Here is a 20,657-nt window from a genome sequence, read left to right as displayed (position 1 = left end):
CTTAAGCCATTCCTTTAAGATAATTGAAAACAAGAGATAACATTTTTTATTTCACATGCAGGGAGTTTCCTATATTTGTACATAAGAGAATGGGAAAAAGGGTAAGGGTAGGCAAGGTTGGACTTGGTGAGGGGTTACCAATGTGAGGCATAAATGAGTAACCTGCAAGCCCTACATGCCAACTGCTGAAAACTCTACAGGGATCCTCTGAGCTTGCCAAAACCAGTAAAGCCACAACTGCGGCTCTTGCTTCAGACTGGTCCACCTTATCACAAGAAACACCCTTAAGGAGGGCACAAACTCTTTCCTAGCAGCACAAGTTGGAAAGCAACACTATCACACAAAAGCTTGAAGCCATGTTCATCATAAAAAGTAGTTCAGGAGTTAGTCATGAAAAGCAAAAGGTAATACTAAAGATGAATAGATAAAAACCAGGGACCAAATACGTACTGATTTTTCTTCTATGTTAAAAATATGCTTCCAAATAATACAACCACGTATGACAGAAAGGTAACTAAAATAAGCAGTAGATCAGAGACCAAGAGATCAGGTTTTTCTAGGTATTTTAACTGCTTGACTTCAGGTCAAATGTTTTAACTAATCTTGCCAAGTTTTTCACCTGTAAAACGAAGTCAGCACAAATGAGAGATTCCTAGCATTTGTAACACAACGACTTCTTTTGAAGAATTTTCTCCAAAACAGATTCTATATTTTAAATAATTTTAACCTTCAGTATACCAGAAAAAACAATTTTTAGCCTTTTTCCTCTGGGTACAATAGACCATTTTTTATATTTTAAAATATTTTTAGGTTAATTTCAAATAATGAAATACAGAGAATAAATAAAAAAGATAACAGATAAAAGAATAGCTATTGAAAACTAATCATTGGAACCCAATTAAAAAGGGGTATAAAGGATTTGAATAGACATTTCTCTAAAGAAGATACAAAAATGGACAAAAAGCATGAAAAGATGACCAACATCACTAATCATTACGGAAATTCAAATCAAAACTACAATGAGATACTGCGTTACAACCACTAGGATGGCTAGGATCAAAAAACCAATAAGAAACATTGGCAAGGATATGGAGAAATTTGAACCCTCATATATTATTGATAGGAATGTAAAACAGTACACCCGCTTTAGAAAACAGTTTGGCAGTTCCTCCATATGTGAAATACAGAGTTATCATATGATCCTATGTGCATACTCAACAGAAATGAAAACATACATTCACACAAAACATGTACAGGAATGTTCATGACAGGATAACTTATGTAATCCTGAAAGTGAACCGACCCAAATGCCCATCAAGTGATGAGTGGATAAACAAAATGTGGCATATATCCATACAGTGGAATGTTATTCAGCCATAAAAAGGAATGAAGCACTCATATGCACTAAGCCATGAATGAACCTTGAAAACATTATGGCAAGTGAAAGAAGCCAGTCACAAAAAGACACATATTACAGGATTCCACTTATATGACATGGTCAGAACAGATAAGTCTCCACAGACAGAAAGCAGATTTCTGGTGCCACGGGTTGGAAGGAGGGAAGAGTAGGGACTGACTACTAAAGGTTACAGAATTTCTTTTCTGGATGACGAAAAGCTTCTAAAAACTTAGATAGTGGCTGGGCATAGTGGCTCACACCTGTAATCCCAGAGTGGCTGGGTGCAGTGGCTCACACCTGTAATCCCAGCACTTTGAGAGGCTGGGGCAGGTAGATTACTTGAGGTCAGGAGTTCAACACCAGCTGGGCCAACATGGTAAAACGCCATCTATACTAAAAATACAAAAAAAATTAGCCAGGTGTGGTGGCGTGTGCCTGTAATCCCAGGTACTGAGATTACAGGTACTGAGATTGAGGCAAGAGAATCACTTGAATCCAGGAGGCAGAAGTTGCAGTGAACCTAGATCATGCCACTGCATTCCAGCCTGGGTAACAGAGCAAGACTCTGTCTCAAAACAAACAAAAATTAAATAGTGGTGTTGGCTGCATAGCTCTGTAGCTATATTAAAAGTCACTTAATTGTACACTTCAAGAAGTAAATTTTACACATGTGGATTGTGTCTCAGTAAAGCTGTTACTTAAAAATCATAAAACTAGGCCCAACACAGTGGCTCAGGATGGATGTAATCCCAGCACTTTGGGAGGCCACGGCATGGGCCGTGGACTGAGTCCAGGAGGTTGAGACCAGCCTGAGCAATATGGTGAAACCCCATCTCTACAAAAAATACAAAAATTAGCCAGGCATGGTAGCTCATGCCAGTGGTTCCAGCTACTTGGGAGGCTATGGTGGAAGGATGGCTTAAGCCTGGGAGGTGGAGGCTGCAGTGAGCTGAGATTATGCCAGAACAAGATCCTGGGTGACAGAACAAGATCCTGTCTCAAATAAAAATAAATAAAGCTATTGGAGATTTTACTAAGCAATTAACTATAGCAAATCCAAATTTATATTACATGTTTTACTGGTTTTGAAGGTAAATTTAACCAAAATGGGCAAAGTCATTTGAATGCAGTTTTCTGTGCATCAGCTGCCACACACAAACCTAGAATATATGCCTTCTGTATTTCCTGATCCCAGATTCCAAATGCATCTTTAATAGGTTCTAACTTATCATTTCCTCTGGTTCTTTTTCTCATAGGTGTATCATCTAAATAATTTCATATTACAAATGCATTTCTAGTACAATCTAGCTTATCACTACTTCCAAGTCTTCTTGTACTTACATATCTAAAATGCAATATTTTAAAAAACTTTCATGTCTCATACTTCTATTGAAGAGAGGATGGCCCAGCCATCTTCTTTGCTCTATACTTGCAAAATATTTTCATTATTAAATTTAAAATCACCAATTAACATGATCAATCCAAAAAACAATTTCATGTCTATATAATCAATTTCCTTTTGATCATTATTGTCTCTGCCTTTATGTTGAGCATTTGCCATTTACAAAACACATCAAATTAATTTTGGTGCATAAATATCATAAAACAAAACAAAAACGATCACCTCATTTTAGCAAATGGGATGTTCCAGGTTTTTGATACAAAGTATTACATGATGAGTTCTTCTTCAAAGATTGACTGTACAAGGTCACCATAATTCCTTTTTAATTCTTGGAGAGAGTGTTTACTCATTGATTCTTGAATTTGAGAAAATTCACTGAAGACAATATCATCTGAAGACTCAGTCTGAGATTTTGCTTATACAATCAATTTAATCATCATCATTAGCATCCAGAGAGCTATCTATCTCTTTGCATTTGTCTTCTGATTCATCTAAGAACTGTGGAATATGTTTTACTGTCAATTTTGGACATTATGAGCAGAAAATTAAAAAATTTTGAAATTTTCAATTGTATTAAATGAAAATTAAAACAGAGCAACTACAAATATGAAGGTCTCTGAAGACTTTATGTCTTCTTAAAACACAGATATAATACTTTGGACAATGCAACAGGAAAACTATATGATGACATAATAGTGATAATTCATTTCAATTGCACAGTCAATTCCATCATTCTCCCATTTTTTATATTTATTCTTTTTTTCAGTATAGTGGGGAATGTCTGATGAATAATGATAAGGTAATATCTATGATGATGAAATAGGAAGGTATTTCAAGATAGAGAAAAAATAAGATCACTCAGATTCCACAGTTATCTTAGATATATAAAAGGGTTCAATGGGCTGATATGGTATTCTAAGATAAAACGAGTTTTCCTTTTTAAGTAAATTTCTGTTTCTTCTTTAGAAAACCTCTACGCAAGAATAAAAGTTATGAATATCAATCACACAAACAATAAGAACTGCTCCAAAAATACCGCCAAAAATTTATATTGAGTCTCATGGACACGGATGGTATAGCAAGAATTAGTAAGCCAAATTCCATTTATTCAGTAACAAACCTATGGACGTATTTAAGTAAACGTATTTTTCCATTAAGCTGTGAGGTTCTGAAAATGACTTATGACACCATCACCACTGTCAGAATCATGTTTCTACCTCAAAGGACTCTGTAGTTCAGGAGCTTGAGCTAGAAACCACTGGACTGGACGATCTCTACATCCTCTTACAGCTAAAATTCACTAAATAATATTCATTGGTGTTTTTCCTTTATTATATAACAAAGTTTGATGCAAAATACTAATCATTTCTATAATTCTACCTGAAAACATTAAAAACAAACTTTGAAGACATTGCAACATGAAAAATGTTCATTCCATGCCTTCAGTTCTTTAGGACTGATCTCAATGCCCTGAGCCACCAGCCACTTGACTATCAGGAAGTCTTGAGATCTCCCACCCTATTTGTCTGTCCTAGTGTCTAATGATTTAGTTCTTTACAGTAGCCCTTAAGTCTCTCTTTCCTAAAGAACACAAGTGGCAAGTGATGCACCTGGCGAAGGCACAGTCATGCAGTATCTCTATCCGGAATATGATTCTGACAGTAGGGTGGTTCTGTTCAGTCTGGCCAATTCTTTTTCACTCATAGCATGGATATTATATAAATTTATACATGCACATATATACACATATTATATAAACCTATATACGCACATATAAATGTATATATTTTATAGAAAAACCTTTATTTTTAACATGAGTGTTTTTTAAACACACTATATCAGGAAAGAGAGGTAAGCTGGGTGTGACGGCTCAGGCCTGTAATTCCAGCACTTTGGGAGGCCGAGATGGGAGGATCGCTTGAAGCCAGGAATTCGAGACCACTGTGAGCAAAAAAACGAGACCGCTGTCTCTACAAAAAAAAATAAAAATAAAAAATTAGCCAGGCATGGTGGTGTGTGCCTGTAGTCCCAGCTACTCAAGAGGCTGAGGTAGGAGGATCACTTGAGCCCAGGAGTTTGGAAGCTGCAGTGAGCTGTGATCGTGCCACTGCACTCTAGCCTGGGTGACAGAGCGAGACCTCATCTCTAAAATACAAAATAAAACAATAAAAAAAAAAGACAGAAGTAAACATGAAGATCTCAGGGAGAATGTACTTGTATCAATCTGGAAATTTCTATATAAGAGTTTTCCCCTGAAAGAAATAAAAGCAAAAAAAACCCTTATTTTTAAAATACTTTATTGCCTAGTTATCAAAGATAAAGTGCCCCTTAATCCAAGTACAAGCCAACCATTCCCATAGACCAACAACAGAATTATAGTTTTTTGTTTGTTTGTTTGTTTGTTTGTTTGTTTTTAAGAGACAGAGTCTCGCTCTGTCACCCAGGCTGGAGTGCAGTGGCACGATCTCGGCTCACTGCAAGCTCCACCTCCCGGGTTCACGCCATTCTCCTGCCTCAACCTCCCGAGTAGCTGGGACTACAGGCACCTGCCACCATGCCCTGCTAATTTTTGTATTTTTAGTAGAGATGGGGTTTCACCGTGTTAGCCAGGATGGTCTCGATCTTCTGACCTCGTGATCCGCTTGCCTCAGCCTCCCAAAGCGCAGGGATTACAGGCGTGAGCCACCGCGCCCCACCAACAAAATTATGTTTTTAATATCCCTGTCTAAAACACTCACATAAATGCTTTAATTATTTGATACACTTTTTTTTTTTTTTTTTTTTTTGAGAAAGAGTCTCACTCTGTTGCCCAGGTTGCAGTACAGTGACATAATCCCAGCTCACTGCAACCTCCACCTCCCCGGTTCAAACGATTCTCCTGCCTCAGCTTCCTGAGAAGCTGGAATTACAGGCACGGGCCACCACGCCTGGCTAATCTTTGTATTTTTAATAGAGACAGGGTTTCCCCATGTTGGCCAGGTTGGTCTCAAACTCCTGACCTCAGGTGATGCGCCTGCCTCAGCCTCCCAATGTGCTAGGATTACAAGAGTAAGCCACTGTGCCTGGTCTAATTTGATGTACTTTTAAATTAGACATGTGTTTTAATAACAACCACATTCAGCTAAGTAAATCTGTACCATAGAGAAAAGATCAATTTTAAAAGCACTAAAGTATACCCTGCATTACTATTTTTTCTAGTAAGAATGAATACTGATTAGTTCATTTGGTCTTTTTGAAATCTTTAAAATGAAAAGTTTTATTTTAGAACTCAAACAGATGAAAGCATACAACATATTCATGGAAGTTAAAAATTTCAGTATTAGGCTAGGCGCGGTGGCTCACGTCTGTCTGTAATCCCAGCACTTTGGGTGGCTGATGCGGGCAGACTACTTGAGGTCAGGAGTTCCAGACCAGCCTGGCCAACATGGTGAAACGTCTCTATTAAAAATATCAAAATTAGCTGGGCACGGTATTTCGCGTCTATAATTCCAGCTACTCAGGAGGCTGAGATGTCAGAATCACTTGAACCCAGGAGGCAGAGGTTGCAGTGAGTCGAGATTGCACCACTGCACTCCAGCCTGGGTGAGAAGAGTGAGACTCCATTCTATTACAAAAAAAACCAAAAACAATTAAGTATTTTTGAGATAAAATATCTCTTATCAAACCATTATATAACTCAAAGCAGCTATGTTTTGAGAATTAAAAGAATTTGTCTAAAATGCTTCTTATAATTATAAGCACATGCTAAGATCATTACACAAGGCTTCCTTTTTTGACTCAGCCAATTCAAACTATTCTAGAGAGAGGAAAAATGGAATGTATTTTTAATACTAATAGAATGAGATGACACTATTAATTTCTCATGTTTTAATGATGTTGTTTTGAGAACTCAAAGATGGTATCAGTCTCTCTAATTTCAACAATCAAGGGCAGAAAGTGAAAAATCAATATAGTACTGCTGTGCTAAATAGCTACGCAGGAATCGTTTCCTTTCCTATAAAACCACTTCCCACTTCTAGTCTGAGACTGTTGAGCCCTCTCCAACTATAATGTTCCCTTTCTTCACTAAGCAGCACTAATGAACACATATTTTACATCATATCAAATACCTGAATGAAAAACCAAACAAAATCAAGCCTTAAAAATTTTTTTAACCTAAATATTAAATAATTGGAGACATGCATAAAGGTTTATGTATAATAATAATCACAGCATTATATATACAAGCAAAAAACTGGAAATAATCTTTAAAAAGCAGGAAATTAGTTACAATTAATATTACATCCACAGAGTGGACTACCAGTCATTAAAAGTCATGTTTGCCAAGAATAATAAGGATATGTGAAAATGCTAATATGCTACTGATTGAAAAAAGATACAAAGTAATATGAATCTAATTTTGTAAAGAGAATATGCATGCATAAGAAAAAATCTGGACTATATAACAAAATATTAATAGTGGTTCTCTAGACATAAGCATGGGTAATTTTTACTTTTCAAAATTTTCCTGTTTTTCATAATTTTCACTGAACATATAAAATTATTGTGAAAGCTATTTCTAAAAATAAAATATCAAAGTTTAAAGTATTTTTTCTGTTAAAGCAACATAAATATGCTTTTTCAAAGTGGTTGATAATTTTTTATTGAATAGAATCAATCAACATTCAATGATTATATATCTTGTGCTTAAACACTGTTTCATCTGTACACATTAAGACACATAATCAAAGACTCCAATATGGTACCTTGTCTTTCTTCAGGTGTTTCAATAAAATAAGGCATTCTTTTCATTGTTTCTCTCAACTCCTGTTTCAAAGCCAGCATATATTCTTCACCTTCTCCTGTTTTCAGTGGCACTGGTTTATAATCTGTATCCTGTTTAAATTAAGACACAAAGGGTTTTTTTCAAATCAATTATGTATTCTAATATCCCTTTTATCTGTATTGTAGAAAAGAGCAGTTTTATTGAAATACTGTGTTTTACAGGCACTAAGTTTTACAATCAACTTAAAAGATGAACTTCTGTAGTCTATTTAACCTGTTAACCCATTTCCTACTTTGCTCTCATATTAGAGGTAAAAAAGACGCATAATTTTCCTATTGGCCCTGAAAACTACACCAATAATCATTTTGTCATACAGTCTGTTGACCTATGTGATTATCTACTTTAAGGATTAAGATACCAGGCCAGGCGCGGTGGCTCACGCCTGTAATCCCAGCACTTTGGGAGGCCGAGGAGGCGGATCACAAGGTCAGGAGATCGAGACCATCCTGGCTAACACGGTGAAACCCCGTCTCTACTAAAAATACAAAGAAAAAAAAATTAGCCAGGTGTGGTGGTGGACACCTGTAATCCCAGCTACTCGGGAGGCTGAGGCAGGAGAATGGCGTGAACCCAGGAGGCGAAGCTTGCAGTGAGCCAAGATCGTGCCACTGCACTCCAGCCTGGGTGACAGAGCGAGAGTCCGTCTCACCAAAAAAAAAAAAAAAAAAAAAAAAAAAAAAAAAATTAACATACCAAAAAAAAAAAGAAAAAGAAAAAGAAAAACTAAGGTACCCAAATGAGGGCAGCTGCTTTAGGTCCTTATTAACCTCAACTAGTGGTGGTGTTATTGGGAAAAAATAAATAAAAAAGCAGCAGCTATAATTTAGTATATGGTTACTATGATATATTCAATATCCAATATCCATTATCTCATTGAAAGGACTACCAATATTTCTCCTTTTACAGTGAAGAAATTGAGAAGTGAATAATTTATAAGCCCATAGAATGAATAAATGGCAAGATAGAGTTTGAAGCTGCATTTCAAGTTTTTAAAATTATACACACATATACATATACACAAATATGCATTTGTATGTGTGTATATATTTACACAAATATATTCATTAACAAGTGGATCTCCAGGGTACATAGTAAAGACATTTCTGGTTTCAGAGAATAAAGATAAGGTACATTCTCAAAATTTGATTAGGAATATATACATTCATGCTGCAACTACTTATTGAGTACCCAACATGGTTAGACTATAGAAGATACCATGATAAACAAGTCAAAGTCCCTGCCCACAGGGAACTTACATTCTAGGAGAGAAACACACAACAAATTAGTAAACAAATGAGGTGACATACAATTTCACATAGTGATAAATGACATAAAAATAAACGAAGGTGGGTAAAGGCAAAGTGACTGACAGTGCAGGGAGGATGGAGGTGCAGTCTACACAGGGTGAGCACGCGTGGCCTCTTGGGGAAGTCACATTTGAGTAGAGATTGGGATAAAATCAGGGAGCCATCCATGCAAAGAGAAGAGATGGTAGGGAACCAGCAGGCCCAAAGGCCTGAGGACACAAGGAGGCCCGCGTAGCTGGGGAATGAGAAGGACAGTGGTAGAAAGAGTCAGAGAGACATCAGAACGGAGAGATCAGGAAGAGCCTTTTACCCAGTAGTAAGGAATTTTAATTTCATTCCAAGCATAAAGAAATACTATGTACTAACATCCCCAGTGTTTAGAAGTAATCTCACACATGGAAAAGAGCTTGTTTTAAAAATCACTGTAAAGTGACATTATGCCAATACCTGAGATATTTGTCTTTGTTTTTATGCTGCGCTGAATATCAAAAAGGTAAAATATCAACAGCAAAAAGCGGAGACCCCTTGTGTGTGAGATATCTAGATCCCTGGATACATTCTAAACTAAACATAAAGTGAAAACATTACATATTATGCAAATTTAGCTTGCAGCATACTCACTAAATTTTAAAACAACACTAAAATAAGCAAAAAAAGTTCAGTGGGGGACAAAGTCAAGTGGCATACTAAGGAGCAAACTTAAGTTCTATAGATACAAGACGAGAAGAAAAGTGAAGGTGCGGTAGGGTGGGAACTTAGAACCATTATAAAACCTAATGACTTTTAAAACTACTATTTTCATACTGGAATTTATCAGTAACACCAACAGGAGTTGTAAGAATTGAAAACTAATTCTTTACTGGTTCACATAGTACTAAATATATTAATAGAAAGATGTATACAGTTTTGTTTTCTTTATTTTAAGAAAGCAGATCATGAAAATATTTAAAGGTAAGTGAAACACACTCTCCTTTACTTTCTTATACTTGAGGATACTATAATCATATATCAAGTCCTATATAGAATTTAATATTCTCTAAAAAATGAAAAAACACACTATGAGAATTCAACAGTTCATATACTTACAGGAAATAGTGGGGGTGGTTTCAACACTACATCAGGTAACTTTTCGCCTTTGCTAAATCCAACAGCCTCAATATTAAAGGTATAAGCAGCACGTCCTCTTCCTTTATTCCCAGCCATCAGAAATAGTTATACCAGATGAGTAGCCAAATTCTGAAAGGCACTATTAATGATTAAGATTTACTGGATCACACATAAAAAAGAAATCAACACTTTAAAGCAAAATATAAAACTGCATCCCTTAAGTAGCATAGTTGATTTAAAATACTTTTGGAAAGCAAAACATGGAGAAATAAACATTTGACAAGTAACTGTTGAATTTCTCACACACACACATCTTTGGCAGGTAAGATAATGATGGCTTCAACTCCCTCACCCACTACTACTGTCCCACATCCAGACTGATGAGGAGAAGAAATCTTTCTTTTTCATATCAACATAAAAACATAAAAAAAAAAAAATCTTTCTTTTTCACATCATCATTAGTCATATATACTTTAAGACTTTAAATGATTTATCTTAGCATGTGAGTGTTAGGAAGAATCCCTGAGATCTAGTCTAATGTCTCCCTTTTAGAAATGGGAATGGTCGTTTGATGAGACTCGAAAGAAGCCTGTCCAAGAAAAAAAAATTCAGAGGAAAACAGCTGAAATCATTAAAGTTACGATAAACCTGTACTCTTCAATTTTGGGGACAGGAGTGACATCATACATGCAAGTTGTAATGAACTTTTGAATCCTCTGATTATACTATGAGAACTGAGCTGGCAATGTAAAAACAGGGTTCCCTACGCTAGAGTTCTTCCAATAGAAGTCTGCATTCAACTGTAGTGATGATTATAATGCACACTCTTTACATCTCTTTTCCCGCTGATAATACTGAGCCTCATTTAAGCCTGTGAACCCAAGACAGAAACTATATGTCCTCCAGTCCACCTGGAGGAAGTCAGAGGAGTGGCTTTGGTTTTGGCTCCATCAGCTCAGTCTCATTTCTGAATCCACTCACTCTCACTTGCCCTCCTTACAAAATTATGCAAGTCACAGTACTTCACACAGCTGCTCTACTCTTCACCAGGGTTTCTTGCCTCGTCATTAATGTCACCCCTCTTAGTCTGCCACATTAATGGTGAAGGAACACCACCTAAAACCAACAAGGTGCTACTTCTTTATATCAATTTTACTGTCTACAATTTGAATATACGCAGTTCTTTGGACCAAAAGGCTGAAAACTCCCAGCTCACTTTATCACAGGGCCAACACTACAAAGCAAGCGCCTCTCAGTTCTCAACCCTGGCTGCCATTAGAATCACTTGGGTAGCTTAAAAACCTAGAGCAATGGTTCTCAAAGAGTGCTGTCTGCAGCAGCATCACTCAGAACTTGGTAGAAATGCAAACTGTGAGTTCCACCACAGACCTAAAGAAAAAAGAAACTGTGGGTGAGCCCAGTACTGGTGTTTTAAGAAGCCTTCCAGATAATTCTTATGTATGCTAAGTTCTGAGAATCACTGAACTGAACCAATCAATCCAGATCTCTTGGGGTGAGGATTGAGCAAGAGTCAGTTTTAGAAGCTTCCCAGGTGATTCTAACAGCAAATGTTAAGAGTATTGAGAGAACCGTTCTGGTGGAAGTCTTAGCAACTAAGTAGTAGTTGAGTTAAAATACACATGTAGAATCAAGGACTTCATAGGTCTCATCTTTGAGGTTTAAAATTATACAAACTAGCCTTAGCAACTTAAAAATATTTGCCTTAAAGGTGAGATAACTGTAACTGCTGTAAATCTACGTAACACTCAGGATGTGGCAGTCCAAGTTTTAATTCATTTACAAGGAATAGCAGTAACAAGGCACTGCACTTTTAGACAGCCAATTTAATTTTTAAAATTATTTATTTATTTATTTTTTTCAGATGAAGTCTTGCTCCGTCACCCAGGTGGCACAATTGTGGCTCACTGTAACCTCCCTCCCTTGCTTAAGTGATTCTCCTGTCTCAGCCTCCTAAGTAGCTGGGATTATAGGACTTATTTTTGAATTTTTTTAGGAGAGACGGGGTTTCACCATGTTGGCCAGCTTGGTCTCAAACTCCTGACCTCAAGTGATCCGCCTGCCTCAGCCTTCCAAAGTGCTAGGATTATAGGCATGAGCCACGGCGCCCAGCCAATGACACACTGCCAATGATGGCCAATTTTAATGTCCTTCTACATTTAAGGCCCCAGAAGCAAATCATATATTCAACATCTTTTTGTAATGAAACATTGTTTCCTGTTTTCTGTGAATTACCCAAGTAGAATATATGGCATTTGATTTGACATAATGGCTATGATACTGAGAACATTTTCAGATATGATTTTGTAACTGCCCAAGGGGTTCACCATGCCTGTTGTCTGGACAGAGCTGATTTATCAAGACAGGGGAATTGCAATATAGAAAGAGTAATTCACACAGAGCTGGCTGTGCAGGAGACCAGAGTTTTATTACTCCTTAAATCAGTCTCCCCGAAAACTTGGAGATTTTTTTGAGATGGAGTGTCACTCTTGTTGCCCAGGGTGGAGTGTAATGGTGCGGTCTCAGCTCACTGCAACCTCCACCTCCCAGGTTCAAGCAATTCTCCTGCCTCAGCCTCCCGAGTAGTTGAGATTACAGGCATGCACCACCATGCCTATCTAATTTTATATTTTTAGTAGAGACGGGGTTTCTCCATGTTGGTCAGGCTGGTCTTGAACTCTTGACTTCAGGTGATCCACCTGCTTTGCCTTCCCAAAGTGTTGGGACTACAGGAGTGAGCCACTGCGCCTGGCTGGAGATGAGAGATTTTAAGGTTAATTTGGTGGGTAGGGGGCCAGTGAATTGGAAGTGCAGATTGGTTGGCTCCGGGATGAAATCATAGGAAGTCAAAGCTGTTCTCTTCTGCGGAGTCCGTTCCTGGGTGGAGGCCACAAGATCAGAAGAGTCAGTTAATCACTCTGGGTAGTGCCCCCTGATCCATCAACGGCAGGGTCTGCAAAATATTTCAAGCACTGATCTTCGCTTTAGGGAGGGCAGGGTCTGCAAAATATTTCAAGCACTGATCTTCGGTTTAGGGAGGGTCAGAATCTTGTAGCCTCCAGCTGCATGACTCCTAAACTATAATTTCTAATCTTGTGAATAATTTCTTAGTCCTACAATGGCAGTCTAGTCCCCAAGCAAGGAGGAGGTTTGTTTTGGGAAAGTCTGTTACCATCTTTGTTTTAAACCATAAACTAAGTTCCTCCCAAAGTTAGTTCAGTCTATGCCCAGGAATGAACAAGGACAGCTTAAAGGTTAGAAGCAAGATGGAGTCACAGTTAGTTTAGATCTCTTTCGCTGTCTCAGTCATAATTTTGCAAAGGTGGTTTCACGCCCAAGAATGAACAAGGACAGTTTAGAGGTTAGAAGCAAGATGGGATCAGTTAGGTCTGATATCTTTCACTGTCATAATTTTCTCAGTTATGATTTTTGCAAAGTTGGTTTCAATCCCTCCCTTTGGGTTTCATAGTTTTACATTATTCATTTTGTAAATTTATCCTTGCAGGCCTCCATATTTGAGTTTTCCTTCATAGCTGCTTGAACACTAAAAGTTGATTTATCATCTTTAATGCTGCCATTTTAAACTACAACTCCATGCCTTTTTTTAATACTTACATTTACTATACTTACATACACAAAAGTCAGTATACTAAATCCCCATATACCCACTACTCAGCTTCAAAATTATCAGTATATGACTATTGTACTTTATACTTTTCTACTCCCATGCTTCAGATTGTTTTAAACTCTTCAGTATGTATCTTCTCTGAGAGTTAAGGGCTTTTAAAAAAAATAACAATAACATTGCATCTATAATTTTAACAATAACTCTATACCATCCTCTTATATAGAACATTCACATTTTTTACTTATCACATAAATGTTTTTACAGTTAATTTGTTCAAATCAAGATATAAAAAATACATGACATTTTACTTTCTTTTAAACTGTAATCATTTTCCTTTTTTTTCTTTTTTCTGTCTATTTGTCTAAAAAACTAGGTCAGTGCCCTGTACAATGCTTCTTAAACTTTAGGTACAAGAGAATTACCTAGGAATCTTGTTAAAATGCAGATTTTGAATCAGTTAGCCGCAGACAGAATCTGAGAATTTGCATTTTTATCAAGGTCTCAGGAGACATCAACTGATTTGTAAACCATACTTTGAAAGTAGCAAAGCTATACAATTTCCCGTATTCTGGATTTGACTGATTTATACCTGAGATATGGTTTAACATATTCCTCTATTCACTGGGTGTATTTCCAATAAACAGGTAAACTAGAGGCTTAGATTAGGGTTTGATTTTCTTTTTTTTCAAGAATACTTAAAAGGATGCTCTCTCTTTCCTTCTGCATTATATCACAATGAACATAAAGTCTCCCTCTTGGTATTGATCAGGCTGGTCATGGGTTCAGGTGTTGGTCTATTTCATTAAGTATAAAGTGTCCATCAGTTTTCACCTAATGATTTTAGCAGTCACTGATGATCACCACCTACATCCATTTTTCCATTATGAATTGCAAAATGGTGGTATACAAATTTTATCATTCTTTCTGTTTTATTAATTGGAATTCCACCAGGAATCAATTTCTCTTATCTATTATTTAGTTACCTTAAAATAAAGTTCATACAGTAACTGTATTTATTTTAAGAGCCAAGCTTATTCCAGCTCTCTACATTAAAAAAGCAGGAAAATATCCAAATGGACTTGTTTCAACTGCTGAGTCACTAAGACATATGCTGAGCCTAGAGAAAGCGTATCTCCCAAGTATCCAAACTGCTGAGCAGAAGGGGTCACACCTTTCACTCTAAGAAACAATTACAAGAGCCCACTAGCCCTACTCAAAACCACTGGGCTGCACTCCAGTCCAGGATCTGCCACTACTTAAAGATTAAAAACAATTCCAGGTAAAGTTTACCAGACTTTCCTGATCATGAGAATTTACCGGAGGATCTGCTAAACACACAGTCCTAGGCTTTCTTCAAGCCCTCAAACCTACTATACTAGAATCTTTGGAGGTGGGCCCTGGAAAAGTTTGGAAAACTCACTCTAAAAAAAGAGGATACCAGCTAGCACGGCTTCATGGAATAGCTCTTGAAAAATAACAAACTTTACTGATTCTAAATTTCCATTTTTAATCAAGCAATCTTTGGGTGTATGAATTGCTATCATTAGCGAATGTACCACCCTTAACAGAAAAGTTTCCTAGTTTGTTGACACATTTAATAATTATATGGCATTCCAGTCTACAAACCTATCTCTTTAAGTTTAGTTTTCATGAATTCATTCCCCTGTACACAGAGGAGCTGATAAATTCATTTTCTTCTCCTGCAGAGCTCAGAGAGAGTCCCTGGATCCTGGTAAATACATCATGAAAGAAACGACCTACAAGTGAGACTGTGGTTGAGTTAACTCACACTGCCTCATTCCTTTTTCAATACATCAAACTCTTGAATAAAAAAAAAAACTCTTGAGTTCTAGTGCTTTCTATATTTCCTCATGTTCCAAATCTTTCTCTACTTCATATGGCCCAATTTCACTGAGTCACTCATTCAACCAATATTGAGCATTCTAGGCACTGTGCTAGGAGCCAGAGAGCACTGATCAATGCCTTCCTTCTAAATGTCACTTTCTTTGCAATTTCTGTACCATAATCCAGCTCAGTCCTTTTTCACCTCACTTCTGATTAACTGCAAACTTTGTGGTATCCCTTGTTCTTCCTGTTTAATTTATGGATCCACATTACTCATTCTAAAGCACAGTTTTAATTCTGCTACTCTCTTCATCTTCCCTCTTCGCTAATTGAACTAAATCCAAACTCCCTATTTACTCAGAGCCCTTTTAAGATGGTTGCACCCTATTTTCCTGACTCACTATAGTCATTTCTTGAATACCAGTCTTTCCCTCTGCCTCCCTGACTTGCTACATCCCCTTTTACCATAAAAGCCAGTTTAAGTCCCCAGCAACCACAACAGTCACTTCATCCCACATTGCTCTTGGAAAGATCCTCCTGTTAAAACACATAGATTAAAAAAAAAAAAAAAAAAAAATCAGGTGATACATGTTACCACACTCATCAGTTTTTAAAGAAATAAAGAGAATACCACTTTTGGGAAATGGACCTTCTCCAAAGGAGAGGAGTTTCACCTACGTTTTTAGTTTGTTGTTTGTTTGTTTCCCTCCCCCGGCCCGCCCCTCGAAATGTAGTCTCTGTCGCCCAGGCTGCAGTGCATTGGCGCGATCTCGGCTCACTGCAACCTCCACCAGGTTCAAGCAATTCTTCTGCCTCAGCCTCCAGTGTAGCTGGGATTACTGGTGCCCGCCACCAAACCCGGCTAATTTTTGTATTTTTAGTAGAGATACGGTTTCACCATGTTGACAAAGCTACTCTTGAACTCCTGGCCTTAGGTGATGTGCCTTCCTCAGCCTCCCAAAGTGCTGGGATTACAGGCATAAACCACTGCACCTGGCTGTTTGTTGGTTCTGACTGTGTTAAGTAGAGATTTTATCCTCCCTACTGTCTATTAAGTAGAGATTTTATCCTCCCTACTGTCTAGCACAGTGCTTCCTATATAGCAACAGCTCCACAATTAATGTCAAGCTTACCCTATTTGTGCACTGTGATTTGAGGAGCAAATCTACCCACAGAAGTACAATTCAGTTAGCCCATTATTAAGGCTTTTTTCCCCCTTTCTTTGAGTGGGACCTACCTGCACACTGGAATCACTGGGAGGTTTTAAAGAAAAGAAAACCCAGGATTCACCCCAGAACAATAAAATCAGAAGCTCTAGAGGTACTATTTAAGCATCAGGACTTTTTAAAGCATTCCAGGAGATTACAGTGTGCAACCCAAATTAAGAACCACTGCATTTTTAGTAGAGACGGGGTTTCATCATGTTGGCCAGGATGACCTCGATCTCTTGATCTCCTGATCTGCCCGCCTCGGCCTCCCAAAGTGCTGGGATTACAGGCTTAGCTGGGCATGGTAGTACACGCCTGTAGTCCCAGCTATTCAGAAGGCTGAGGCAGGAGAATCACTTGAATCCGGGAGGTGGAGATGGCAGTGAGCTGAGATTGCGCCGCTGAACTCCAGCCTGGGTGACAGAGTGAGACTCCCTCTCAAAAAAAAATAAATAAATCCGGGCACGGTGGCTCACGCCTGTAATCCCAGCACTTTGGGAGGCCGAGGAGGGTGGATCACGAGGTCAGGAGATCAAGACCATCCTGGCTAACACGGTGAAACCCCGTCTCTACTAAAAATACAAAAAATTAGCCGGGCGTGGTGGCGGGCGGCTGTAGTCCCAGCTACTTGGGAGGCTGAGGCAGGAGAACGGCGTGAACCCGGGAGGTGGAGCTTGCAGTGAGCCCAGATCACACCACTGCACTCCAGCCTGGGTGACAGAGCAAGACTCTGTCTCAAAAAAAAAAAGAACCACTGCAGATTAAACCTCCCATTTTACAGAAAAGGAAAGTGACACCCTAAGCGGTTACTTGATTACCTAAGGATGCAAAGCTAATTCCTAACAAAAGCAGGACAGCTTTAAGGCCTCAGAAAACCTTTCCACTATTCTTTCATTTGCATTACACTTCAGGAAGCATAGTCTAGGCTGGTTAGAAGACTTTTTTAATCCCAGGGAGGTCTTTATTCAATGAAGTGAATTAATAACTGCAAAACAGACTCAATTAAAAATGTAAAATCAGTAGCATTGCCCCTTCCATTTCAGGATGTCTCCTGAAAATTCCTATTCAGAATTGTTCTGAGAGGCTTAAAAATGGGTATAGTTTAAGCATCCAAGAGATGAAATAAAAAAGTCAATTTTAATCAACTACAAAAACAACCCCAGCAGATGCTGAGCTAATCTCTGAAATTCCTCCTAGTTCTAACATTTTATGAGTTATGATGTAACCGAAATGTCTTGTCCTCCACGTTTTACACAGTTCCTTGTATACACTGAGGCAGGAAAACAGGGTCTGGAGGCAGGGAACAAAAAGGCTGATTCACACTTCAGCTATGACAGGAAATACCCTCTTCATAGGGCATATGCCAAGTAAATGACTTTGTAACTTTACTTCATCCTCTTCGTTTACATGGTGTACACCAAGTAACTAAATGGAAACCCTAAAGGGTATTTAAACCCCGACAAATTCTGTAAGGGGACCCTTGAGCCCATATGCTCCACCCACTCCTTCACTGGAGTGTACTTTCATTTTCAACAAATATCTGCTTTCGTTGCTTCATTCTTTCTTTGCTTTGTGCATTTTGTCCAATTCTTTGTTCAAGATGCCAAGAACCTGGACACCCTCCACCAGTAACAACATCAGCTCCATCAATAAATGCACAAACAGATAGAAGCAGACACAGAAGCTAGAGGAGGCAGTGAAAGTTAAGTCACAGTATTATTCCTGATGAATGACCCCTAAATTGCTACAATCAGGATAGGTATCCTGACCTGTCTACTTCCAATCCCCCATCTAAAAGTAGAGGTTTACCAGCTCTGTTCTCTCTCCCATGTTCCGTTTCTTCCACCTCTGCTTCAGTTCAGACCCTCTCATCTTTCACCTGGACCTCTAAAACAGAACAAATAAACTTCCTGTGGCCAGACTCTCCCTTTCAATCCACTCTGCAGTCTAGGGTATCTTTCTGGAATACAAATCTTGACATGTGACTCTCCTTAAAAGAGCTTTGGAGTCTTTCTGCCTCTCACTACATGCACCCCACGCTGTGGCCAAATCAACCAGTGCATGCCTGGAGTGCCCTTCCTGCCACATCCACCTAAGCCCCAGGTTCTTTTCAGATGCCATGCAAATAACACTTTCTCCATGACAATTTCTTCCACCCTACATGGAGATAGGCCTCTCCCTTCTCTGTTTCCCAAGTACTACTCTGCTTTTAAGCCCTTTTTACAATCATGTTGTAACTGTCAGCTCTTATCTGTCTCCCAGGGAGGCTCTTCAATCCTATCAAGTATTTATTAAGCACCCTCATCATCAGGCTGTCTTCTATGAATTGGGAATACAGTAGTGAGCAAAACAAAATCTCTCCTCTCATGAAGCTCAGAGTCTGAGGTAAGAAACTGACAAAATATATTTTATAGGAAATGTCAGGAAGTGACAAGAAGAAAAATAAAGACAGGAAACATGGATGCTATTGTGGAAAAGGTGGCTGAAGAAGTCCTCTCTTATTCAGTGATATCTGAGCATAAGCCTGACAAAAGTAAAGCAAAGAGCCATGCAGAGAATTAAAAAAGGATATCCAGTGAGATGTGGGATGCAGGCAGAGGGACCTGGAAGTGTGAAAGTCTCCTTGGAAACTTATTCTCCTTTTTATGTCCCCATTACTAACCAAAGCCCGGCAAAAGGCCAATGATTATTGTGCAAATTATTGCTGAGCTCATGGCCTGGTAGAGATATCACTCCATTTCACCACTAGTGGCTCACTTCTGCCTAGAGAAAAAGTACCCAGACTACTGAGGGCCCTATATTACTCTGCTGAGAATGCCCTAAAAGTAGTCTTTTAAGGCCAGCTCAAAAGCCACTCCTCAAGAATCCCTTCCATCTGTATTCTTATTGAATCTAGTTTTTACTGTCTCTGTGGTACATACGCTGTAATGCTTTATCTTCCAAGTAATTGTGTACAGACATTATCTTCCTTCAAACTCCTGAGAATCCAGATTATGACCTTTTTACACAATTCTCTCATGAATTATCTAGCTCAGCGACTTGTGCATAAGGATAGCCCCCAACTGAGTAACCCAATAATCTCTACCAAGATTAGCAAAGTATTTAGAAAAGCTGCATGCCCACCAAAGACTTCAGGAGGGTAGCAAAAGAGCGTATACCTCTCCTTCCATGAAGGCTTATTAGTAGTTGTCACAGTAACGGTTTTCATAATTCTTTTGTAATGCTGTCTCATGAGTCTCCTTATCATTTTTCCTGGCTAAGTTGGGAGGTTAGTCAAGTTCTCAAGGGAATTTCTTAAGCCTAAATAGATGTTTCTGGCCGGGTACAGTGGCTCACGCCTGTAATCCCAGCACTTTGGGAGGCCGAGGCAGGCGGATCACTTGAGGTCAGGAGTTCAAGACCAGCCTGGTCAACATAGTGAAACCCCATTTCTACTAAAAATACAAAATTAGCCGGGTGCAGTGGCGGGCGCCTGTAATCTCAGCTCCTTGGGAGGCTGAGGCAGGAGAATCGCTTGAACCCAGGAGGCGGAGGTTGCAGTGAGACGAGATTGCGCCACTGCACTCCAGCCTGGGCAATAGAGACTCTGTCTCAAAAAAACAAAAAACAAAAAAAAAACCTAAATAGATGCTTCAATAGCTGGGAAGTGGGGAGTGGAGACAGTGACCTGATGTTAACAGAGCGGATGATTTAAGAGGCTGGCGGGGCCACACCCAGTCATTATTCACTTTTCCCGTCCTTACCAGGTGCTCCTTTTCTCTATTTGAGCCTTTCTACCAACTCGCGTTTCTCTCTTCCAAGGACAGACCAAATCAAAAAAAAAAAAAAAAAAAAAAAAAGAGGGTGGATACAGAATTTTATTTTTTAGAAGAAAAGACAAACCATATTAACAACTTCCTTCCCTACGATATAAAATGC

General features: G+C 38.6%; 1 protein-coding gene across 22 annotated transcripts in view; it reads right to left on the bottom strand.

Annotated features, from left to right (window-relative positions):
• POLR3G (RNA polymerase III subunit G) overlaps window positions 1–20,657 on the bottom strand; it is a 42,295-nt gene that overhangs the window by 19,608 nt on the left and 2,030 nt on the right. For 9 of the 22 annotated variants that reach the window (XM_078004457.1, XM_078004450.1, XM_028849571.2 and 6 more), the window contains exons 2-3: window positions 10,020–10,169; window positions 7,547–7,676 (exon numbers count right to left, since the gene is read on the bottom strand). In XM_078004457.1, the coding sequence (XP_077860583.1) occupies window positions 7,547–7,676; window positions 10,020–10,136 (247 nt within the window). In that variant the 5' untranslated portion in view covers window positions 10,137–10,169. Of the gene's footprint in view, window positions 1–7,546; window positions 7,677–10,019; window positions 10,180–18,548; window positions 18,627–20,482; window positions 20,533–20,657 lie in introns of all 22 variants that reach the window. The other 13 variants (XM_002804455.4, XM_078004454.1, XM_078004460.1 and 10 more) reach the window with 4 other exon arrangements.

This window comes from Macaca mulatta, chromosome 6, assembly GCF_049350105.2.
Source record: "Macaca mulatta isolate MMU2019108-1 chromosome 6, T2T-MMU8v2.0, whole genome shotgun sequence".
NCBI lineage: Eukaryota > Metazoa > Chordata > Mammalia > Primates > Cercopithecidae > Macaca > Macaca mulatta.
Note: the sequence above shows the minus strand (reverse complement) of the source record. Positions and strands in the feature narration are given on the sequence as shown.